General features: G+C 47.6%; 1 protein-coding gene across 1 annotated transcript in view; it reads left to right on the top strand.

The window, feature by feature from the left end:
* LOC128686615 (uncharacterized) overlaps positions 1–8,887 on the top strand; it is a 212,043-nt gene extending 203,156 nt beyond the window's left edge. Inside the window, exon 7 of the mRNA XM_053773566.2 lies at positions 7,483–8,887. Within this exon, the coding sequence (XP_053629541.2) occupies positions 7,483–7,632 (150 nt within the window). The 3' untranslated portion in view covers positions 7,633–8,887. The remainder of the gene's footprint in view (positions 1–7,482) is intronic.
* Positions 8,888–25,781: the final 16,894 nt, after the last annotated feature.

Raw genomic sequence — 25,781 nt, 5'->3', positions numbered from 1 at the left:
ATGGTGATACAATTAATACCTTCCATCAGTGCATGGTGATACAATTAATGCCTTCCATCAGTGCATGGTAATACAGTTAATACCTTCAATCAGCGCATGGTGATCACAATTTCCACCTACCATCAGGGCATGGTGATACAATTAATACCTTCCATCAGTGCATGGTGATACAATTAATACCTTCCATCAGTGCATGGTAATACAATTAATACCTTCCATCAGTGCATGGTGATACAATTACCACCTTCTGTCAGTGCATGCTGATACAATTAATACCTTCCATCAGTGCATGCTGATACAATTAATACCTTCAATAAGTACATGGTGATACAATTAATACCTTCCATCAGTGCATGGTAATACAATTAAAACCTTCAATCAGTACATGGTGATACAATTAAAACCTTCCATCAGTGCATGGTAATACAATTAAAACCTTCAATAAGTACATGGTGATACAATTAATACCTTCCATCAGTGCATGGTAATACAATTAAAACCTTCAATCAGTACATGGTGATACAATTACCACCTTCTATCAGTGCATGCTGATACAATTAATACCTTCCATCAGTGCATGCTGATACAATTAATACCTTCCATCAGTGCATGCTGATACAATTAATACCTTCCATCAGTGCATGGTGATACAATGACCACCTTCTGTCAGTGCATGCTGATACAATTAATACCTTCCATCAGTGCATGGTAATACAATTAATACCTTCCATCAGTGCATGGTGATACAATTACCACCTTCTGTCAGTGCATGGTGATACAATTAATACCTTCCATCAGTGCACGGTGATATACAGAGAGATCATCTGCCAATAGGAAAGGTATCACTATAAGACAGTTATGTCCCATAAAATAAATTCTGCCATAACAGACATTCAGAGAGCAGACATTCAGAGAGCAGACATTCCGAGAGCAGATATGCAGAGGGCAGATATTCAGAGAGCAGTCATTCCGAGAGCAAACATTCAGAAGGTGTACATTCCGAGAGCAGACATTCAGAGAGTAGACATTTAGAGAGCAGGCAATCAGAGAGCAAACATTCAGAAGGTGTACATTCTGAGAGCAGACATTCAGAGAGCAGACATTAAGAGGGAAGATATTCAAAGAGCAGGCATTCAGATAGCAGACATTGAGAAGGCAGACATTGAGAGGCCAGACATTGAGAGGGCAGACGTTCAGAGAGCAGACATTTAGAGGGCAGACATTCAGAAGGCAGACATTCAGAGAGCAAACATACAGAGGCAGACCATCAGAGGGCAGACATTTAGAGAGCAGACAATCCGAGAGCAGACTTTCAGAGAGCAGACATTCAGAAGGCACACCTTCACAGGGCAGACATTCAGAGAGCAGACAGTCCGAGAGCAGACTTTCAGAGAGCAGACATTCAGAGGGCAGACATTCAGAGAGCAAGCATTCAGAGAGCAGACATTCAGAGGGAAGATATTCAAAGAGCAGGCATTCAGAAAGCAGACATTGAGAGGGCAGACATTGAGAGGGCAGACATTCAGAGAGCAGACATTTAGAGGGCAGACATTCAGAAGGCAGACATTCAGAGAGCAAACATACAGAGGCAGACCTTCAGAGGGCAGACATTTAGAGAACAGACAATCCGAGAGGAGTCTTTCTGAGAACAGACATTCAGAGGGCAGACATTCAGAGAGCAAACATTCAGAGTGCAGATATTCAGAGGCAGATCTTCGGAGGGCATTCATTCAAAGAGCAGACCTTCCGAGGGTAGACTTTCAGAGGGCAGACATTCAGAGAGCAGACATTCAGAGGGAAGATCTTCAGAGAGCAAGCATTCAGAGAGCAGACTTTCAGAGGACAGACATTCAGAGGGCAGACATTCAGAGACCAGATATTCCAGGAGCAGAGATTCAGAGGGCAGACCTTCAGAGAGCAGTCATTCCGAGAGCAGACATTCAGAGAGTAGACATTCCGAGAGCGGACATTCAGAGCGCAGACATTCAGAGAGCAGACATTCAGAGGGAAGATCTTCAGAGAGCAAACATTCAGAGAGCAGACTTTCAGAGGACAGACATTCAGAGGGCAGACATTCAGAGAGCAGTCATTCCGAGAGCAGACATTCAGAGAGTAGACATTCCGAGAGCGGACATTCAGAGCGCAGACATTCAGAGAGCAGACATTCAGAGAGCAGACATTCAGAGGGAAGATCTTCAGAGAGCAAACATTCAGAGAGCAGACTTTCAGAGGGCAGACATTCAGAGTGCAAACATTCAGTGAGCAGACATTCAGAGAGCAGACATTCAGAGGGTAGGCATTCAGAGAGCAGGCAATCTGAGAGAAGACATTCAGAGATCAGACATTCAAAGAGCACACATTCCGAGAGCAGACATTCCGAGAGCAGACATTCCGAAAGCAGACATTCAGAGAGCAGACATTCAGTAGGCAGACATTCAGAGGGCAGACATTCCGAGAGCAGACATTCTGAGAGCAGACTTTCAGAGAGCAGACATTTAGAGGACAGACATTCAGAGGGCAGACATTCAGAGAGCAGACATTTAGAGGGCAGACATTAAGAGGCAGACATTCCGAGAGCAGACTTTGAGAGAACAGACATTCAGAGGGCAGACATTCAGAGAGCAGACATTCCAAGAGCAGACTTTCAGAGGGCAGACATTCAGAGAGCAGACATTCAGAGGGCAAACATTCAGAGAGCAGACATTCCAAGAGCAGACATTTAGAGGGCAGAAATTCAAAGGGCAGACTTTCAGAGGGCAGGCATTCAGAGAGCAGATATTCAGAGAGCAGACTTTCAGAGGGCAGACATTCAAAGAGCAGACATTCAGAGAGCAGACATTTAGAGGGCAGACATTCAGAAGACAGACATTCAGAGGGGAGACATTCAGAAGACAGACATTCAGAGGGCAGGCATTCAGAGAGCAGTCATTACAAGAGCAGACATTTAGAGGGCAGACTTTCAGAGGACAGACATTCAAAGAGCAGACATTCAGAGAGCAGACATTTAGAGTGCAGACATTCAAAAGACAGACATTCAGAGGGGAGACATTCAGAAGACAGACATTCAGAGGGCAGACATTCAGAGAGCAGACATATAGAGGACAGACATTCAGAGGGCAGACATTCAGAGGGCAGACATTCAGAGGGCAGACATTCAGAGAGCAGACATTCCAAGAACAGACTTTTAGAGGGCAGACATTCAGAGAGCAGACATTCAGAGAGCAGACTTTCAGAGGACAGACATTCAGAGGGCAGACATTCAGAGAGAAGACATTTCAAGAGCAGACTTTCAGAGGGCAGACATTCAGAGAGCAGATATTTAGAGGGCAGACATTCAGAGGGTAGACATTCAGAGAGCAGGCATTCAGAGAGCAGACATTTAGAGGGCAGACATTCAGAAGACAGACATTCAGAGGGCAGCCATTCAAAGAGCAGACATTCCGAGAGCAGACTTTCGGAGAGCAGACATTCAGAGGGCAGACATTCAGAGGGCAGACATTCAGAGAGCAGACATTCAGAGAGCAGACATTCAGAGAGAAGACATTACAAGAGCAGACTTTCAGAGGGCAGACATTCAGAGAGCAGACATTTAGAGGGCAGACATTCAGAGGGTAGACATTCAGAGAGCAGACATTCAGAGAGCAGACATTTAGAGGGCAGACATTCAGAGGGTAGACATTCAGAGAGCAGACATTCATGGAGCAGACATTCAGAGATCAGACATTCAGAGGGCAGACATTCAGAGAGCATACATTCTAAGAGCAGACTTTTAGATGGCAGACATTCAGAGAGCAGACATTCAGAGAGCAAACTTTCAGAGGACAGACATTCAGAGGCCAGACATTCAGAGAGCAGACATTCAGAGAGCAGACATTTAGAGGGCAGACATTCAGAGAGCAGACATTTAGAGGGCAGACATTCAGAGAGCAGACATTTAGAGGGCAGACATTCAGAAGGCAGACATTCAGAGAGCAAACATACAGAGGCAGACCTTCAGAGGGCAGACATTTAGAGAGTAGACAATCCGAGAGCAGACTTTCAGAGAGCAGACATTCAGAGGGCAGACATTCAGAGAGCAAACATTCAGAGAGCAGATATTCAGAGGGAAGATATTCAAAGAACAGGCATTCAGAAAGCAGACATTGAGAGAGCAGACATTGAGAGGGCAGACATTCAGAGAGCAGACATTTAGAGGGCAGACATTCAGAAGGCAGACATTCAGAGAGCAAACATACAGAGGCAGACCTTCAGAGGGCAGACATTTAGAGAACAGACAATCCGAGAGCAGTCTTTCTGAGAACAGACATTGAGAGGGCAGACATTCAGAGAGCAGACATTTAGATGGCAGACATTCAGAAGGCAGACATTCAGAGAGCAAGCATACAGAGGCAGACCTTCAGAGGGCAGACATTTAGAGAACAGACAATCCGAGAGCAGTCTTTCTGAGAACAGACATTGAGAGGGCAGACATTCAGAAAGCAGACATTTAGAGGGCAGACATTCAGAAGGCAGACATTCAGAGAGCAAGCATGCAGAGGCAGACCTTCAGAGGGCAGACATTTAGAGAACAGACAATCCGAGAGCAGTCTTTCTGAGAATAGACATTCAGAGGGCAGACATTCAGAGAGCAAACATTCAGAGTTCAGACATTCAGAGGCAGATCTTCGGAGGGCATTCATTCAAAGAGAAGACCTTCGGAGGGTAGCCTTTCAGAGGGCAGACATTCAGAGAGCAGACATTCAGAGGGAAGATCTTCAGAAAGCAAGCATTCAGAGAGCAGACTTTCAGAGAGCAGACATTCAGAGGGCAGACATTCAGAGTGCAGACATTCAGTGAGCAGACATTCAGAGAGCAGACATTCAGAGAGCAGACATTACAAGAGCAGAGATTCAGAGGGCAGACATTCAGAGAGCAGTCATTCCGAGAGCAGACATTCAGAGAGTAGACATTCAGAGAGCGGACATTCAGAGGGAAGATCTTCAGAGAGCAAACATTCAGAGAGCAGACTTTCAGAGGACAGACATTGAGAGGGCAGACATTCAGAGTGCAGACATTCAGTGAACAGACATTCAGAGAGCAGACATTCGGAGGGTAGGCATTCAGAGAGCAGACAATCTGAGAGAAGACATTCAGAGATCAGACATTCAAAGAGCAGACATTCCGAGAACAGACATTCAGTGAGCAGACATTCACAGGGCAGACATTCCGAAAGCAGACATTCCGAGAGCAGACATTCAGAGAGCAGAGATTCAGAGAGCAGACATTCAGAGAGCAGGCATTCAGAGAGCAGGCATTCACAAAGCAGACATTCAGAGGACAGACATTCAGAGAGCAGACATTCAGAAGGCAGACATTCAGAGGGCAGACACTCCGAGAGCAGACATTCTGAGAGCAGACTTTCAGAGAGCAGACATTTAGAGGACAGACATTCAGAGGCAGACATTCAGAGATCAGACATTTAGAGGGCAGACATTCAGAGGCAGACATTCCGAGAGCAGACTTTCAGAGAACAGACATTCAGAGGGCAGACATTCAGAGAGCAGACATTTAGTGGGCAGACATTCAGAGGCAGACATTCCGAGAGAAGACCTTCAGAGGGCAGACATTGAGAGGGCATACATTCAGAGAGCAGACATTGAGAGGGCAGACATTCCAAGCGCAGACTTTCAGAGGGCAGACATTCAGAGAGCAGACATTCAGAGGGCAAACATTCAGAGAGCAGACATTCCAAGAGCAGACATTTAGAGGGCAGACATTCAAAGAGCAGACTTTCAGAGGGCAGGCATTCAGAGAGCAGACATTCAGAAGACAGACATTCAGAGGGCAAACATTCAGAGAGCAGACATTCCAAGAGCAGACATTTAGAGGGCAGACGTTCCAAGAGCACACTTTCAGAGGGCAGACATTCAGAGAGCAGACATTCAGAGAGCAGACTTTCAGAGGACAGACATTCAAAGAGCAGACATTCAGAGAGCAGACATTTAGAGGGCAGACATTCAGAAGACAGACATTCAGAGGGCAGACATTCAGAAGACAGACATTCAGAGGGCAGGCATTCAGAGAGCAGACATTACAAGAGCAGACATTTAGAGGGCAGACATTCAAAGAGCAGACTTTCAGAGGGCAGGCATTCCGAGAGCAGACATTCAGAGAGCAGACTTTCAGAGGACAGACATTCCAAGAGCAGACTTTCAGAGAGCCAACATTCCAAGAGCAGACATTTAGAGGGCAGACATTCCAAGAGCACACTTTCAGAGGGCAGACATTCAGAGAGCAGACATTCCAAGAGCACACTTTCAGAGGGCAGACATTCAAAGAGCAGACATTCAGAGAGCAGACATTTAGAGGGCAGACATTCAAAAGACAGACATTCAGAGGGCAGACATTCAGAAGACAGACATTCAGAGGGCAGGCATTCAGAGCAGACATTACACGAGCAGACTTTCAGAGGGCAGACATTCAGAGAGCAGACATATAGAGGGCAGACATTCAGAGGGCAGACATTCAGAGAGCAGACATTCAGAGAGCAGACATTTAGAGGGCAGACATTCAGAAGACAGACATTCAGAGGGCAGGCATTCAGAGAGCAAACATTCCGAGAGCAGACTTCCGGAGAGCAGACATTTAGAGGGGAGACATTCAGAGGGCAGACATTCAGAGAGCAGACATTCAGAGAGCAGACATTCAGAGAGCAGACTTTCACAGGACAGACATTCAGAGGGCAGACATTCGGAGGGCAGACATTCAGACAGCAGACATTACAGGAGCAGACTTTCAGAGAGCAGACATTCAGAGAGCAGACATTTGGAGGGCAGACATTCAGAAGACAGACATTCAGAGGGCAGGCATTCAGAGAGCAGACATTCCGAGAGCAGACATTACAAGAGCAGACTTTCAGAGGGCAGACATTCAGAGAGCAGACATTTAGAGGGTAGACATTCAGAGGGTAGACATTCAGAGGGCAGACATTGAGAGGCAGACCTTCAGAGAGCAGACATTCAGAGGGCAGACATTCAGAGAGCAGACCTTCAGAGGGCAGACCTTTAGAGGGCAGACCTTCAGAGGGCAGACCTTCAGAGGGCAGACCTTCAGAGGGCGGACATTCAGAGAGCAGACATTCCAAGAGCAGATATGACTATACACTTTCAAAATTCACTTCCAGGTAAGCACTTTCACTGAATCCTTTACGAATGTTACATTTCTCACACCCCTGACCCCAAGTGTACTCATGAAAGTAACAAACTTGTTCCCCCTCACTCCCGTGTAACACTCAGACACATGTCTTATAGATGTCCAAGCACTGAACTAGCCAAAACCTACTTCACACAATCCATGCAGTCCAAGTGTTCTTTGCATTATTTTTCCTCTGAAGTGTGACCCAAGAGACAATGTGCGCCCCTTCATCCAATGTTACCTACTACATGACTTTCCGCCTCTCCTGCAGTGTGTACCCACAAGTGACCCGTGTGTCTTCCCTCACAGGAGTTCCTGGACTGTATGGAGCAGCAACGAGAGAAACCTTGTCAGCCTCACGGCAAGACCTTCAGCAGGGAGGAGACTGACCTTATCAGAGACAGGATCAAGTCACTTCTCTTGTCTGCCAGAGGCTGCATCCTCAGTCATTCCGTCTAGGTCTCTCTCTCTCTCTCTCTCTCTCTCTCTCTCTCTCTCTCTCTCTCTCTCTCTCTTTCTGTTCTTACTTTTACTGTTCAGTTCTTCTAGCTCTCTTTCTCTTCCCTAATCACAATTTCGTCTCTTTAATACTCTACATCAATACCTCTATACTACCACTGGTCACTACTACTACTACTAGCCCTGTTTCTTTACGCTATCACTGGTCTCTATGACTGCTAGCACTGTCTCTCTACACTACCACTGGTCACTACTACTACTACTACTACAAGCACTGTCTCTCTACACTACCACTGGTCACTACTACTACTACTAGCCCTGTTTCTTTACACTATCACTCGTCTCTATGACTGCTAGCACTGTCTCCCTACACTACCACTGGTCACTACCACTACTACTACTACTAGCACTGTCTCTCTACACTACCACTGGTCACTACTACTACTAGCACTGTCTCTCTACACTACTACTGGTCTCTACTACTACTAGCACTGTCTCTCTACACTACCACTGGTCACTACTACTACTAGCACTGTCTCTCTACACTACCACTGGTCTCTACTACCACTAGCACTGTCTCTCTACACTACCATTGGTCACTACTACTACTAGCACTGTCTCTCTACACTACCACTGGTCTCTACTACCACTAGCACTGTCTCTCTACACTACCATTGGTCACTACTACTACTAGCACTGTCTCTCTACACTACCACTGGTCACTACTACTACTAGCACTGTCTCTCTACACTACCACTGGTCACTACTACTACTACTAGCACTGTCTCTCTACACTACCACTGGTCACTACTACTACTACTAGCACTGTCTCTCTACACTATCACTAGTCACTGCTACTACTAGCTCTGTCCCTCTACACTGCCACTGGTCTTCTCTACACTACCGCTGGTCTTCTCTACACCACCACTGGTCTTCTCTACACTACCGCTGGTCTTCTCTATAATACCACTGGTCTTCTCTACACTACCACTGGCCTTCTCTACACTACCACTGGTCTTCTCTACACTACCACTGGTCTTCTCTACACTACCACTGGTCTTCTCTACACTGCCACTGGTCTTCTCTACACTACCACTGGTCTTCTCTACACTACCACTGGTCTTCTCTACACTACCACTGGTCTTCTCTACACTACCACTGGTCTTCTCTACACTACCACTGGTCTTCTCTACACTACCACTGGTCTTCTCTACACTACCACTGGTCTTCTCTACACTACCACTGGTCTTCTCTCCACTACCACTGGTCTTCTCTACACTACCACTGGTCTTCTCTACACTACCACTGGCCTTCTCTACACTACCACTGGTCTTCTCTACACTACCACTGGTCTTCTCTACACTACCACAGGTCACTACTACTACTAGCGTTGTCTCTCTGCACTACCGCTGGTCACTACTACTACTACTAGCACTGTCTCTCTACACTACCACTGGTCACTACTACTACTAGCGTTGTCTCTCTGCACTACCGCTGTTCACTACTACTACTACTAGCACTGTCTCTCTACACTACCACTGGTCACTACTACTACTAGCGTTGTCTCTCTGCACTACCGCTGTTCACTACTACTACTACTAGCACTGTCTCTCTACACTACCACTGGTCACTACTACTACTAGCGTTGTCTCTCTGCACTACCGCTGTTCACTACTACTACTACTAGAACTGTCTCTGTACACTACCACTGGTCACTACTACTACTAGCGTTGTCTCTCTGCACTACCGCTGGTCACTACTACTACTACTAGCACTGTCTCTCTACACTACCACTGGTCACTACTACTACTACTAGCGTTGTCTCTCTGCACTACCGCTGGTCACTACTACTACTACTAGCACTGTCTCTCAACACTACCACTGGTCACTACTACTACTAGCGTTGTCTCTGCACTACCGCTGGTCACTACTACTACTACTAGCACTGTCTCTCTACACTACCGCCGGTCACTACTACTACTACTAGCACTGTCTCTCTACACTACCACTGGTCACTACTACTACTAGCTCTCTCTACACTACCACAGGTCTTCTCTACACTACCACTGGTCACTACTACTACTAGCTCTGTTTCTCTACACTACCACTGGTCTTCTCTACACTACCACTGGTCTTCTATACACTACCACTGGTCTTCTCTGTACTACCACTGGTCTTCTCTGCACTACCACTGGTCTTCTCTACACTACTACTGGTGTTCTCTACACTACCACTGGTCTTCTCTGTACTACCACTGGTCTTCTCTGCACTACCACTGGTCTTCTCTACACTACCACTGGTGTTCTCTACACTACCACTGGTCTTCTATACACTACCACTGGTGTTCTCTACACTACCACTGGTCTTCTCTACACTACCACTGGTGTTCTCTACACTACCACTGGTCTTCTCTACACTACCACTCGTGTTCTCTACACTACCACTGGTCTTCTCTGTACTACCACTGGTGTTCTCTACACTACCACTGGTCTTCTCTGTACTACCACTGGTCTTCTCTACACTACCACTCGTGTTCTCTACACTACCACTGGTCTTCTCTGTACTACCACTGGTGTTCTCTACACTACCACTGGTGTTCTCTACACTACCACTGGTCTTCACACTACCACTGGTCTTCTTGACACTACCACTGGTCTTCTCTACACTACCACTGGTCTTCTCTACACTACCACTGGTCTTCTCTACACTACCACTGGTCTTCTCTACACTATCACTGGTCTTCACACTACCACTGGTCTTCTTGACACTACCACTGGTCTTCTCTACACTACCACTGGTCTTCTCTACACTACCACTGGTCTTCTCTACACTACCACTGGTCTTCTCTACACTACCACTGGTCTTCTCTACACTACCACTGGTCTTCTCTACACTACCACTGGTCTTCTCTACACTACCACTGGTCTTCTCTCCACTACCACTGGTCTTCTCTACACGACCACTACACTACTACTGGTCTTCTCTACACTACCACTGGTCTTCTCTACACTACCACTGGTCTTCTCTACACTACCACTCGTGTTCTCTACACTACCACTGGTCTTCTCTACACTATCACTGGTCTTCACACTACCACTGGTCTTCTTGACACTACCACTGGTCTTCTCTACACTACCACTGGTCTTCTCTACACTACCACTGGTCTTCTCTACACTACCACTGGTCTTCTCTACACTACCACTGGTCTTCTCTACACTATCACTGGTCTTCTTGACACTACCACTGGTCTTCTCTACACTACCACTGGTCTTCACACTACCACTGGTCTTCTCTACACTACCACTGGTCTTCTCTACACTACCACTGGTCTTCTCTACACTACCACTGGTCTTCTCTACACTACCACTGGTCTTCTTTACACTACCACTGGTCTTGTTCTCCACACTACCACTGGTCTTCTCTGCACTACCACTGGTCTTCTCTACACTACCACTGGTCTTCTCTGCACTACCACTGGTCTTCTCTACACTACCACTGGTCTTCTCTGCACTACCACTGGTCTTCTCTACACTACAACTGGTCTTTCTACACTACACTACTACCACTGGTCTTCTACACTACCCCTGGTCTTCACACTACCACTGGTCTTCTCTACACTACCACTGGTCTCTCTACACTACCACTGGTCTTCTCTACACTACCACTGGTCTTCTCTACAATACCACTGGTCTTCACACTACCACTGGTCTTCTCTACACTACCACTGGTCTTCTCTACACTACCACTGGTCTTCTCTACACTACCACTGGTCTTCTCTACACTACCACTGGTCTTCACACTACCACTGGTCTTCTCTACACTACCACTGGTCTTCTCTACACTACCACTGGTCTTCTCTACACTACCACTGGTCTTCTCTACACTACCACTGGTCTTCTCTACACTACTACTGGTCTTCTCTGCACTACCACTGGTCTTCTCTACACTACCACTGGTCTTCTCTACACTACCACTGGTCTTCTCTACACTACCACTGGTCTTCTCTACACTACCACTGGTCTTCTACCACTGGTCTTACACTACCACTGGTCTTCCCTACACTACCACTGGTCTGGTCTTCTCTACACTACCACTGGTCTTCTCTACACTACCACTGGTCTTCTCTACACTACCACTGGTCTTCTCTACACTACCACTGGTCTTCTCTACACTACCACTGGTCTTCTCACACTACCACTGGTCTTCTCTACACTACCACTGGTCTTCTCTACACTACCACTGGTCTTCTCTACACTACCACTGGTCTTCTCTACACTACCACTGGTCTTCTCTACACTACCACTGGTCTTCTCTACACTACCACTGGTCTTCTCTACACTACCACTGGTCTTCTCTACACTACCACACTACCACTGGTCTTCTCTACACTACCACTGGTCTACACTACCACTGGTCTTCTCTACACTACCACTGGTCTTCTCTACACTACCACTGGTCTTCTCTACACTACCACTGGTCTTCTCTACACTACCACTGGTCTTCTTGACACTACCACTGGTCTTCTCTACACTACCACTGGTCTTCTCTACACTACCACTGGTCTTCTCTACACTCACTGGTCTTCACACTACCACTGGTCTTCTCTACACTACCACTGGTCTTCTGGTCTACACTACCACTGGTCTTTCACACTACCACTGGTCTCCACACTACGACAGGTCGTCTCTACACTACCACTGGTCTTCTCGACACTACCACTGGTCTTCTCTACACTACCACTGGTCTTCCCTACAATACCACTGGTCTTCACACTACCACTGGTCTTCTCTGCACTACCACTGGTCTTCCCTACAATACCACTGGTCTTCACACTACCACTGGTCTTCTCTGCACTACCACTGGTCTTCCCTACAATACCACTAGTCTTCCCTACAATACCACTGGTCTTCTCTACACTACCACTGGTCTTCTCTGCTTCTCTACACTACCACTGGTCTTCTCTGCACTACCACTGGTCTTCTCTACACTACCACTGGTCTTCTCTACACTACCACTGGTCTTCACACTACCACTGGTCTTCTCTGCACTACCACTGGTCTTCTCTACACTACCACTGGTCTTCTCTACACTACTACTGGTCTTCTCTACACTACCACTGGTCTTCTCTACACTACCACTGGTCTTCTCTACACTACCACTGGTCTTCTCTACACTACCACTGGTCTTCTCTACACTACCACTGGTCTTCTCTACACTACCACTGGTCTTCTCTACACTACCACTGGTCTTCTCTACACTACCACTGGTCTTCTCTACACTACCACTGGTCTTCTCTACACTACCACTGGTCTTCTCTACACTACCACTGGTCTTCTCTACACTACCACTGGTCTTCTCTACACTACCACTGGTCTTCTCTACACTACTACTGGTCTTCTCTACACTACCACTGGTCTTCTCTACACTACCACTGGTCTTCTCTACACTACCACTGGTCTTCTCTACACTACCACTGGTCTTCTCTACACTACCACTGGTCTTCTCTACACTACCACTGGTCTCTCTACACTACCACTGGTCTTCTTGACACTACCACTGGTCTTCTCTACACTACCACTGGTCTTCTCTACACTGCCACTGGTCTTCTTGACACTTCCACTGGTCTTCCCTACACTACCACTGGTCTTCACACTACCACTGGTCTTCTCTACACTACCACTGGTCTTCTTGACACTACCACTGGTCTTCTCTACACTACCACTGGTCTTCTCTACACTACCACTGGTCTTCTTGACACTACCACTGGTCTTCTCTACACTACCACTGGTCTTCTCTACACTACCACTGGTCTTCTCTACACTACCACTGGTCTTCTCTACACTACCACTGGTCTTCTCTACACTACCACTGGTCTTCTCTACACTACCACTGGTCTTCTCTACACTACCACTGGTCTTCTCTACACTACCACTGGTCTTCTCTACACTACCACTGGTCTTCTCTACACTACCACTGGTCTTCTACCACTGGTCTTCTCTACACTACCACTGGTCTTCTCTACACTACCACTGGTCTTCTCTACACTACCACTGGTCTTTACACTACCACTGGTCTTCTCTACACTACCACTGGTCTTCTCTACACTACCACTGGTCTGGTCTTCTACACTACCACTGGTCTTCTCTACACTACCACTGGTCTTCTCTACACTACCACTGGTCTTCTCTACACTACCACTGGTCTTCTCTACACTACCACTGGTCTTCTCTACACTACCACTGGTCTTCTCTACACTACCACTGGTCTTCTTGACACTACCACTGGTCTTCTCTACACTACCACTGGTCTTCTCTACACTACCACTGGTCTTCTCTACACTACCACTGGTCTTCACACAACCACTACTACCACTGGTCTTCTCTACACTACCACTGGTCTTCTCTACACTACCACTGGTCTTCATTACACTACCACTGGTCTTCACAAAACCACTGGTCTTCACACTACCACTGGTCTTCTCTACACTATCACTGGTCTTCACACTACCACTGGTCTTCTCTACACTACCACTGGTCTTCTCTACACTACCACTGGTCTTCACACTACCACTGGTCTTCTCTACACTACCACTGGTCTTCTCTACACTACCACTGGTCTTCTCTACACTACCACTGGTCTTCTCTACACTACCACTGGTCTTCACACTACCACTGGTCTTCTCTACACTACCACTGGTCTTCTCTACACTATCACTGGTCTTCACACTACCACTGGTCTTCTCACACGACCACTGGTCTTCTCTACACTACCACTGGTCTTCTCAACACTACCACTGGTCTTCCCTACACTACCACTGGTCTTCTCTACACTACCACTGGTCTTCTCTACACTACCACTGGTCTTCTCTACACTACCACTGGTCTTCTCTACACTACCACTGGTCTTCTCTACACTACCACTGGTCTTCTCTACACTACCACTGGTCTTCTCTACACTACCACTGGTCTTCTCTACACTACCACTGGTCTTCTCTACACTACCACTGGTCTTCTCTGCACTACCACTGGTCTTCTCTACACTACCACTGGTCTTCACACTACCACTGCACTACCACTGGTCTACACTACCACTGGTCTTCACACTACCACTGGTCTTCTCTACACTACCACTGGTCTACCACTCTACCACTGGTCTTCACACTACCACTGGTCTTCTCTACACTACCACTGGTCTTCTCTACACTACCACTGGTCTTTCTACACTACCACTGGTCTTCTCTACACTACCACTGGTCTTCTCTACACTACCACTGGTCTTCTCTACACTACCACTGGTCTCTCTACACTACCACTGGTCTTCTCTACACTACCACTGGTCTTCACACTACCACTGGTCTTCACACTACCACTGGTCTCTCTACACTACCACTGGTCTTCTACACTACCACTGGTCTCTCTACACTACCACTGGTCTCTACACTACCACTGGTCTACACTACCACTGGTCTTCTCACACTACCACTGGTCTTCTCTACACTACCACTGGTCTTCTCTACACTACCACTGGTCTTCTCTACACTACCACTGGTCTCTCTACACTACCACTGGTCTTCTACACTACCACTGGTCTTCTCTACACTACCACTGGTCTTCACACTACCACTGGTCTTCTCTACACTACCACTGGTCTTCTCTACACTACCACTGGTCTTCTCACACTACCACTGGTCTTCTCTACACTACCACTGGTCTTCTCTACACTACCACTGGTCTACACTCTGGTCTACACTACCACTGGTCTTCTCTACACTACCACTGGTCTACACTACCACTGGTCTTCACACTACCACTGGTCTTCTCTACACTACCACTGGTCTCTACACTACCACTGGTCTCTCTACACTACCACTGGTCTTCTCTACACTACCACTGGTCTTCTCTACACTACCACTGGTCTTCTCTACACTACCACTGGTCTTCTCTACACTACCACTGGTCTTCTCTACACTACCACTGGTCTCACACTACCACTGGTCTACACTACCACTGGTCTTCTCTACACTACCACTGGTCTGGTCTCTCTACACTACCACTGGTCTTCACACTACCACTGGTCTTCTCTACACTACCACTGGTCTACACTACCACTGGTCTTCTCTACACTATCACTGGTCTTCACACTACCACTGGTCTTCTCTACACTACCACTGGTCTTCTCTACACTACCACTGGTCTTCTCTACACTACCACTGGTCTTCTCTACACTACCACTGGTCTTCTCTACACTACCACTGGTCTTCTCTACACTACCACTGGTCTTCTCTACACTACCACTGGTCTTCACACTACCACTGGTCTTCTCTACACTACCACTGGTCTTCTCTACACTACCACTGGTCTTCTCTACACTACCACTGGTCTTCTCTACACTACCACTGGTCTTCACACTACCACTGGTCTTCTCTACACTACCACTGGTCTTCTCTACACTACCACTGGTCTTCTCTACACTACCACTGGTCTTCACACTACCACTGGTCTCTACACTACCACTGGTCTTCACACTACCACTTGTCTTCTCTACACTACCACTGGTCTTTCTACACTACCACTGGTCTTCTCTACACTACCACTGGTCTCTTACACTACCACTGGTCTCTACACTACCACTGGTCTTCTCTACACTACCACTGGTCTTCTCTACACTACCACTGGTCTTCTGGTCTTCACACTACCACTGGTCTTCTCTTCACTACCACTGGTCTTCTCTACACTACCACTGGTTTTCTCTACACTACCACTGGTCTTCTCTACACTATCACTGGTCTTCTCTACACTACCACTGGTCTTCACACTACCACTGGTCTTCTCTACACTACCACTGGTCTTCACACTACCACTGGTCTCTACACTACCACTGGTCTCACACTACCACTGGTCTTCTCTACACTACCACTGGTCTTCTCTACACTACCACTGGTCTACACTACCACTCTACACTACCATTGGTCTTCTCTACACTACCACTGGTCTTCACACTACCACTGGTCTTCTCTACACTACCAATGGTCTTCTCTACACAACAACTGGTCTTCACACTACCACTGGTCTACACTATCACTGGTCTTCACACTACCACTGGTCTTCTCTACACTACCACTGGTCTTCTCTACACTACCACTGGTCTTCACACTACCACTGGTCTTCTCTACACTACCACTGGTCTTCTCTACACTACCACTGGTCTTCCCTACACTACCACTGGTCTTCACACTACCACTGGTCTTCTCTACACTACCACTGGTCTTCCCTACACTACACTGGTCTTCACACTACCACTGGTCTTCTCTACACTACCACTGGTCTTCTCTACACTACCACTGGTCTTCACACTACCACTGGTCTTCCCTACACTACCACTGGTCTTCACACTACCACTGGTCTTCCCTACACTACCACTGGTCTTCTCTACACTACCACTGGTCTTCCCTACACTACCACTGGTCTTCTCTACACTACCACTGGTCTTCTCTACACTACCACTGGTCTTCCCTACACTACCACTGGTCTTCACACTACCACTGGTCTTCCCTACACTACCACTGGTCTTCTCTACACTACCACTGGTCTTCCCTACACTACCACTGGTCTTCTCTACACTACCACTGGTCTTCTCTACACTACCACTGGTCTTCTCTACACTACCACTGGTCTTCCCTACACTACCACTGGTCTTCTCTACACTACCACTGGTCTTCACACTACCACTGGTCTTCCCTACACTACCACTGGTCTTCACACTACCACTGGTCTTCTCTACACTACCACTGGTCTTCCCTACACTACCACTGGTCTTCACACTACCACAGGTCTTCTCTACACTACCACTGGTCTTCCCTACACTACCACTGGTCTTCCCTACACTACCACTGGTCTTCTCTACACTACCACTGGTCTTCCTTACACTACCACTGGTCTTCACACTACCACTGGTCTTCACACTACCACTGGTCTTCACACTACCACTGGTCTTCACACTACCACTGGTCTTCTCTACACTACCACTGGTCTTCACACTACCACTGGTCTTCTCTACACTACCACTGGTCTTCTCTACACTACCACTGGTCTTCTCTACACTACCACTGGTCTTCACACTACCACTGGTCTTCACACTACCACTGGTCTTCTCTACACTACCACTGGTCTTCACACTACCACTGGTCTTCACACTACCACTGGTCTTCACACTACCACTGGTCTTCACACTACCACTGGTCTTCACACTACCACTGGTCTTCTCTACACTACCACTGGTCTTCACACTACCACTGGTCTTCACACTACCACTGGTCTTCACACTACCACTGGTCTTCTCTACACTACCACTGGTCTTTACACTACCACTGGTCTTCACACTACCACTGGTCTTCTCTACACTACCACTGGTCTTCACACTACCACTGGTCTTCTCTACACTACCACTGGTCTTCTCTACACTACCACTGGTCTTCACACTACCACTGGTCTTCTCTACACTACCACTGGTCTTCACACTACCACTGGTCTTCTCTACACTACCACTGGTCTTCACACTACCACTGGTCTTCTCTACACTACCACTGGTCTTCTCTACACTACCACTGGTCTTCACACTACCACTGGTCTTCTCTACACTACCACTGGTCTTCACACTACCACTGGTCTTCTCTACACTACCACTGGTCTTCTCTACACTACCACTGGTCTTCTCTACACTACTACTGGTCTTCTCTACACTACCACTGGTCTTCACACTACCACTGGTCTTCTCTACACTACCACTGGTCTTCTCTACACTACCACTGGTCTTCTCTACACTACCACTGGTCTTCACACTACCACTGGTCTTCTCTACACTACCACTGGTCTTCACACTACCACTGGTCTTCTCTACACTACCACTGGTCTTCTCTACACTACCACTGGTCTTCACACTACCACTGGTCTTCTCTACACTACCACTGGTCTTCACACTACCACTGGTCTTCTCTACACTACCACTGGTCTTCACACTACCACTGGTCTTCTCTACACTACCACTTGTCTTCCCTACTCTACCACTGGTCTTCACACTACCACTGGTCTTCTCTACACTACCACTGGTCTTCCCTACACTACCACTGGTCTTCTCTACACTACCACTGGTCTTCACACTACCACTGGTCTTCTCTACACTACCACTGGTCTTCTCTACACTACCACTGGTCTTCACACTACCACTGGTCTTCTCTACACTACAACTGGTCTTCTCTACACTACCACTGGTCTTCTCTACACTACCACTGGTCTTCACACTACCACTGGTCTTCACACTACCACTGGTATTCACACTACCACTGGTCTTCACACTACCACTGGTCTTCACACTACCACTGGTCTTCTCTACACTACCACTGGTCTTCACACTACCACTGGTCTTCTCTACACTACCACTGGTCTTCACACTACCACTGGTCTTCTCTACACTACCACTGGTCTTCTCTACACTACCACTGGTCTTCACACTACCACTGGTCTTCTCTACACTACCACTGGTCTTCTCTACACTACCACTGGTCTTCACACTACCACTGGTCTTCTCTACACTACCACTGGTCTTCTCTACACTACCACTGGTCGTCTCTACACTACCACTGGTCTTCTCTACACTACCACTGGTCTTCTCTACACTACCACTGGTCTTCTTGACACTACCACTGGTCTTCCCTACACTACCACTGGTCTTCTCTACACTACCACTGGTCTTCCCTACACTACCACTGGTCTTCTCTACACTACCACTGGTCTTCTCTGCACTACCACTGGTCTTCTCTACACTACCACTGGTCTTCTCTACACTACCACTGGTCTTCTCTACACTACCACTGGTCTTCCCTACACTACCACTGGTCTTCCCTACACTACCACTGGTCTTCACACTACCACTGGTCTTCTCCACACTACCACTGGTCTTCTCTGCACTGCCACTAGTCTTCCCTACACTACCACTGGTCTTCTCTACACTACCACTGGTCTTCTCTGCACTACCACTGGTCTTCTCTGCACTACCACTGGTCTTCTCTGCACTACCACTGGTCTTCCCTACAATACCACTGGTCTTCACACTACCACTGGTCTTCTCTGCACTACCACTGGTCTTCTCTACACTACCACTGGTCTTCCCTACACTACCACTGGTCTTCCCTACAATACCACTGGTCTTCACACTACCACTGGTCTTCTCTGCACTACCACTGGTCTTCCCTACAATACCACTGGTCTTCCCTACAATACCACTGGTCTTCACACTACCACTGGTCTTCACACTACCACTGGTCTTCTCTACACTACCACTGGTCTTCACACTACCACTGGTCTTCTCTACACTACCACTGGTCTTCACACTACCACTGGTCTTCACACTACCACTGGTCTTCACACTACCACTGGTCTTCTCTACACTACCACTGGTCTTCACACTACCACTGGTCTTCTCTACACTACCACTGGTCTTCACACTACCACTGGTCTTCTCTACACTACCACTGGTCTTCTCTACACTACCACTGGTCTTCTCTACACTACCACTGGTCTTCTCTACACTACCACTGGTCTTCACACTACCACTGGTCTTCTCTACACTACCACTGGTCTTCTCTACACTACCACTGGTCTTCACACTACCACTGGTCTTCTCTACACTACCACTGGTCTTCACACTACCACTGGTCTTCTCTACACTACCACTGGTCTTCACACTACCACTGGTCTTCTCTACACTACCACTGGTCTTCTCTACACTACCACTGGTCTTCTCTACACTACCACTGGTCTTCTCTACACTACCACTGGTCTTCTCTACACTACCACTGGTCTTCTCTACACTACCACTGGTCTTCACACTACCACTGGTCTTCTCTACACTACCACTGGTCTTCTCTACACTACCACTGGTCTTCACACTACCACTGGTCTTCTCTACACTACCACTGGTCTTCTCTACACTACCACTGGTCTTCTCTACACTACCACTGGTCTTCACACTACCACTGGTCTTCTCTACACTACCACTGGTCTTCCCTACACTACCACTGGTCTTCACACTACCACTGGTCTTCTCTACACTACCACTGGTCTTCTCTACACTACCACTGGTCTTCTCTACACTACCACTGGTCTTCTCTACACTACCACTGGTCTTCTCTACACTGCCACTGGTCTTCTCTCCACTACCACTGGTCTTTCACACTACCACTGGTCTTCTCTACACTACCACTGGTCTTCTCTACACTACCACTGGTCTTACACTACCACTGGTCTTCTCTACACTACCACTGGTCTTCACACTACCACTGGTCTTCTCACACTACCACTGGTCTTCTCTACACTACCACTGGTCTTCACACTACCACTGGTCTTCTCTACACTACAACTGGTCTTCTCTACACTACCACTGGTCTTTCACACTACCACTGGTCTTCTCTACACTACCACTGGTCTTCACACTACCACTGGTCTTCTCTACACTACCACTGGTCTTCTCTACACTACCACTGGTCTTCTCTACACTACCACTGGTCTTCTACACTACCACTCTACCACTGGTCTTCTACACTACCACTGGTCTTCTCTACACTACCACTGGTCTTCACACTACCACTGGTGTTCTCTACACTACCACTGGTCTTCTACCACTGGTCTTCACACTACCACTGGTCTTCTCTACACTACCACTGGTCTTACCACTGGTCTTCACACTACCACTGGTCTTCTCTACACTACCACTGGTCTTCACACTACCACTGGTCTTCTCTACACTATCACTGGTCTTCTCTACACTACCACTGGTCTTCACACTACCACTGGTGTTCTCTACACTACCACTGGTCGTCTCTACACTACCACTGGTCTTCTCTACACTACCACTGGTCTTCTCTACACTACCACTGGTCTTCTCTACACTACCACTGGTCTTCTCTACACTACCACTGGTCTTCTCTACACTACCACTGGTCTTCTCTACACTACCACTGGTCTTCTCTACACTACCACTGGTCTTCTCTACACTACCACTGGTCTTCTCTACACTATCACTGGTCTTCTCTACACTACCACTGGTCTTCACACTACCACTGGTGTTCTCTACACTACCACTGGTCGTCTCTACACTACCACTGGTCTTCTCTACACTACCACTGGTCTTCTATACACTACCACTGGTCTTCTCTACACTACCACTGGTCTTCACACTACCACACTACCACTGGTCTTCTCTGGTCTCCTCTACACTACCACTGGTCTTCTCTACACTACCACTGGTCTTCTCTACACTACCACTGGTCTTCTTGACACTACCACTGGTCTTCCCTACACTACCACTGGTCTTCTCTACACTACCACTGGTCTTCTTGACACTACCACTGGTCTTCTCTACACTACCACTGGTCTTCTCTACACTACCACTGGTCTTCTGTACTCTACCACTGGTACCACTTCTACACTACCACTGGTCTTCTCTACACTACCACTGGTCTTCTCTACACTACCACTGGTCTTTCTACACTACCACTGGTCTTCTCTACACTACCACTGGTCTACACTACCACTGGTCTTCTCTACACTACCACTGGTCTTCTCTACACTACCACTGGTCTTCTCTACACTACCACTGGTCTTCCCTACACTACCACTGGTCTTCTCTACACTACCACTGGTCTTCTCTGCACTACCACTGGTCTTCTGTACACTACCACTGGTCTTCACACTACCACTGGTCTTCACACTACCACTTCTTCACACTACCACTGGTCTTCTCTACACTACCACTGGTCTTCACACTACCACTGGTCTTCTCAACACTACCACTGGTCTTCTCTACACTACCACTGGTCTTCACACTACCACTGGTCTTCTTCACACTACCACTGGTCTTCTCTACACTACCACTGGTCTTCACACTACCACTGGTCTTCTCTACACTACCACTGGTCTTCTCTACACTACCACTGGTCTTCTCTACACTACCACTGGTCTTCACACTACCACTGGTCTTCACACTACCACTGGTCTTCTCTCAACTACAGCTGGTCTTCACACTTCTTCTACACTACCACTGGTCTTCTACACTACCACACTACCACTGGTCTTCTACACGACCACTGGTCTTCTCTACACTACCACTGGTCTTCTCTACACTACCACTGGTCTTCACACTACCACTGGTCTTCACACTACCACTGGTCTTCTCTACACTACCACTGGTCTTCACACTACCACTGGTCTTCTCTACACTACCACTGGTCTTCTCTACACTACCACTGGTCTTCTCTACACTACCACTGGTCTTCTCTACACTACCACTGGTCTTCTCTACACTACCACTGGTCTTCTCTACACTACCACTGGTCTTCACACTACCACTGGTCTTCTCTACACTACCACTGGTCTTCTCTACACTACCACTGGTCTTCTTGACACTACCACTGGTCTTCTCTACACTACCACTGGTCTTCTACACTACCACTGGTCTTCTCTACACTACCACTGGTCTTCTCTACACTACCACTGGTCTTCACACTACCACTGGTCTTCTCTACACTACAACTGGTCTTCTCACACTACCACTGGTCTTCTCTACACTACCACTGGTCTTCTCTACACTACCACTGGTCTTCTCTACACTACCACTGGTCTTCTCTACACTACCACTGGTCTTCTCTACACTACCACTGGTCTTCTCTACACTACCACTGGTCTTCTCTACACTACCACTGGTCTTCTCTACACTACCACTGGTCTTCTCTACACTACCACTGGTCTTCTCTGCACTACCACTGGTCTTCTCTGCACTACCACTTGTCTTCTCTACACTACCACTGGTGTTTTCTACACTACCACTGGTCTTCACACTACCACTGGTCTTCTTCACACTACCACTGGTCTTCTCTACACTACCACTGGTCTTCCCTACACTACCACTGGTCTTCACACTACCACTGGTCTTCTCTACACTACCACTGGTCTTCTCTACACTACCACTGGTCTTCTCTACACTACCACTGGTCTTCACACTACCACTGGTCTTCTCTACACTACCACTGGTCTTCCCTACACTACCACTGGTCTTCCCTACACTACCACTGGTCTTCACACTACCACTGGTCTTCTCCACACTACCACTGGTCTTTCACACTACCACTGGTCTTCTCACACTACCACTGGTCTTCTCTACACTACCACTGGTCTTCTCTACACTACCACTGGTCTTCTCTACACTACCACTGGTCTTCTTTACACTACTACTGGTCTTCACACTACCACTGGTGTTCTCTACACTACCACTGGTCTTCTCTGCACTACCACTGGTCTTCTCTACACTACCACTGGTCTTCTCTACACTACCACTGGTCTTCTTTACACTACTACTGGTCTTCACACTACCACTGGTGTTCTCTACACTACCACTGGTCTTCTCTGCACTACCACTGGTCTTCTCTACACTACCACTGGTCTTCTCTGCACTACCACTGGTCTTCTGTACTCTACCACTGTTCTTCTCTACACTACCACTGGTCTTCTCTACACTACCACTGGTCTTCCGTACACTACCACTGGTCTTCTGTACTCTACCACTGGTCTTCTCTACACTACCACTGGTCTTCCCTACACTACCACTGGTCTTCCCTACACTACCACTGGTCTTCCCTACACTACCACTGGTCTTCCCTACACTACCACTGGTCTTCTCTACACTACCACTGGTCTTCCCTACACTACCACTGGTCTTCACACTACCACTGGTCTTCTCTACACTACCACTGGTCTTCTCTACACTACCACTGGTCTTTCACACTACCACTGGTCTTCTCTACACTACCACTGGTCTTCACACTACCACTGGTTTTCTCTACACTACCACTGGTCTTCTCTACACTACCACTGGTCTTCTCTACACTACCACTGGTCTTCTCTACACTACCACTGGTCTACACTACCACTGGTCTACACTACCACTGGTCTTCTCTACACTACCACTGGTCTTCTCTACACTACCACTGGTCTACACTACCACTCTACACTACTACTGGTCTTCTCTACACTACCACTGGTCTTCTCTACACTACCACTGGTCTTCTCTACACTACCACTGGTCTTCTCTACACTACCACTGGTCTTCTCTGCACTACCACTGGTCTTCTCTGCACTACCACTGGTCTTCTCTACACTACCACTGGTCTTCTCTACACTACCACTGGTCTTCTCTACACTACCACTGGTCTTCTCTACACTACCACTGGTCTTCTCTACACTACCACTGGTCTTCTCTGCACTACCACTGGTCTTCCCTACAATACCACTGGTCTTCACACTACCACTGGTCTTCTCTACACTACCACTGGTCTTCACACTACCACTGGTCTTCTCTACACTACCACTGGTCTTCTCTACACTACCACTGGTCTTCTCTGCACTACCACTGGTCTTCTCTACACTACCACTGGTCTTCTCTACACGTACTACTGGTCTTCTCTACACTACCACTGGTCTTCTCTACACTACCACTGGTCTTCTCTACACTACCACTGGTCTTCTCTACACTACCACTGGTCTTCTCTACACTACTACTGGTCTTCTCTACACTACCACTGGTCTTCTCTACACTACTACTGGTCTTCTCTACACTACCACTGGTCTTCTCTACACTACTACTGGTCTTCTCTGCACTACCACTGGTCTTCTCTACACTACCACTGGTCTTCTCTACACTACCACTGGTCTTCTCTACACTACCACTGGTCTTCTCTACACTACCACTGGTCTTCTCTACACTACCACTGGTCTTCTCTACACTACCACTGGTCTTCTCTACACTACCACTGGTCTTCTCTACACTACCACTGGTCTTCTCTACACTACCACTGGTCTTCTCTACACTACTACTGGTCTTCTCTACACTACCACTGGTCTTCTCTACACTACCACTGGTCTTCTCTACACTACTACTGGTCTTCTCTACACTATCACTGGTCTTCTCTACACTACCACTGGTCTTCTCTACACTACCACTGGTCTTCTCTACACTACTACTGGTCTTCTCTACACTACCACTGGTCTTCTCTACACTACCACTGGTCTTCTCTACACTACCACTGGTCTTCTCTACACTAC

Source organism: Cherax quadricarinatus, chromosome 12 (assembly GCF_038502225.1).
Source record: "Cherax quadricarinatus isolate ZL_2023a chromosome 12, ASM3850222v1, whole genome shotgun sequence".
Lineage (NCBI taxonomy): Eukaryota > Metazoa > Arthropoda > Malacostraca > Decapoda > Parastacidae > Cherax > Cherax quadricarinatus.
The sequence above is the reverse complement of the archived record's forward strand: the minus strand, read 5'-3'. Positions and strand labels throughout refer to the sequence as shown.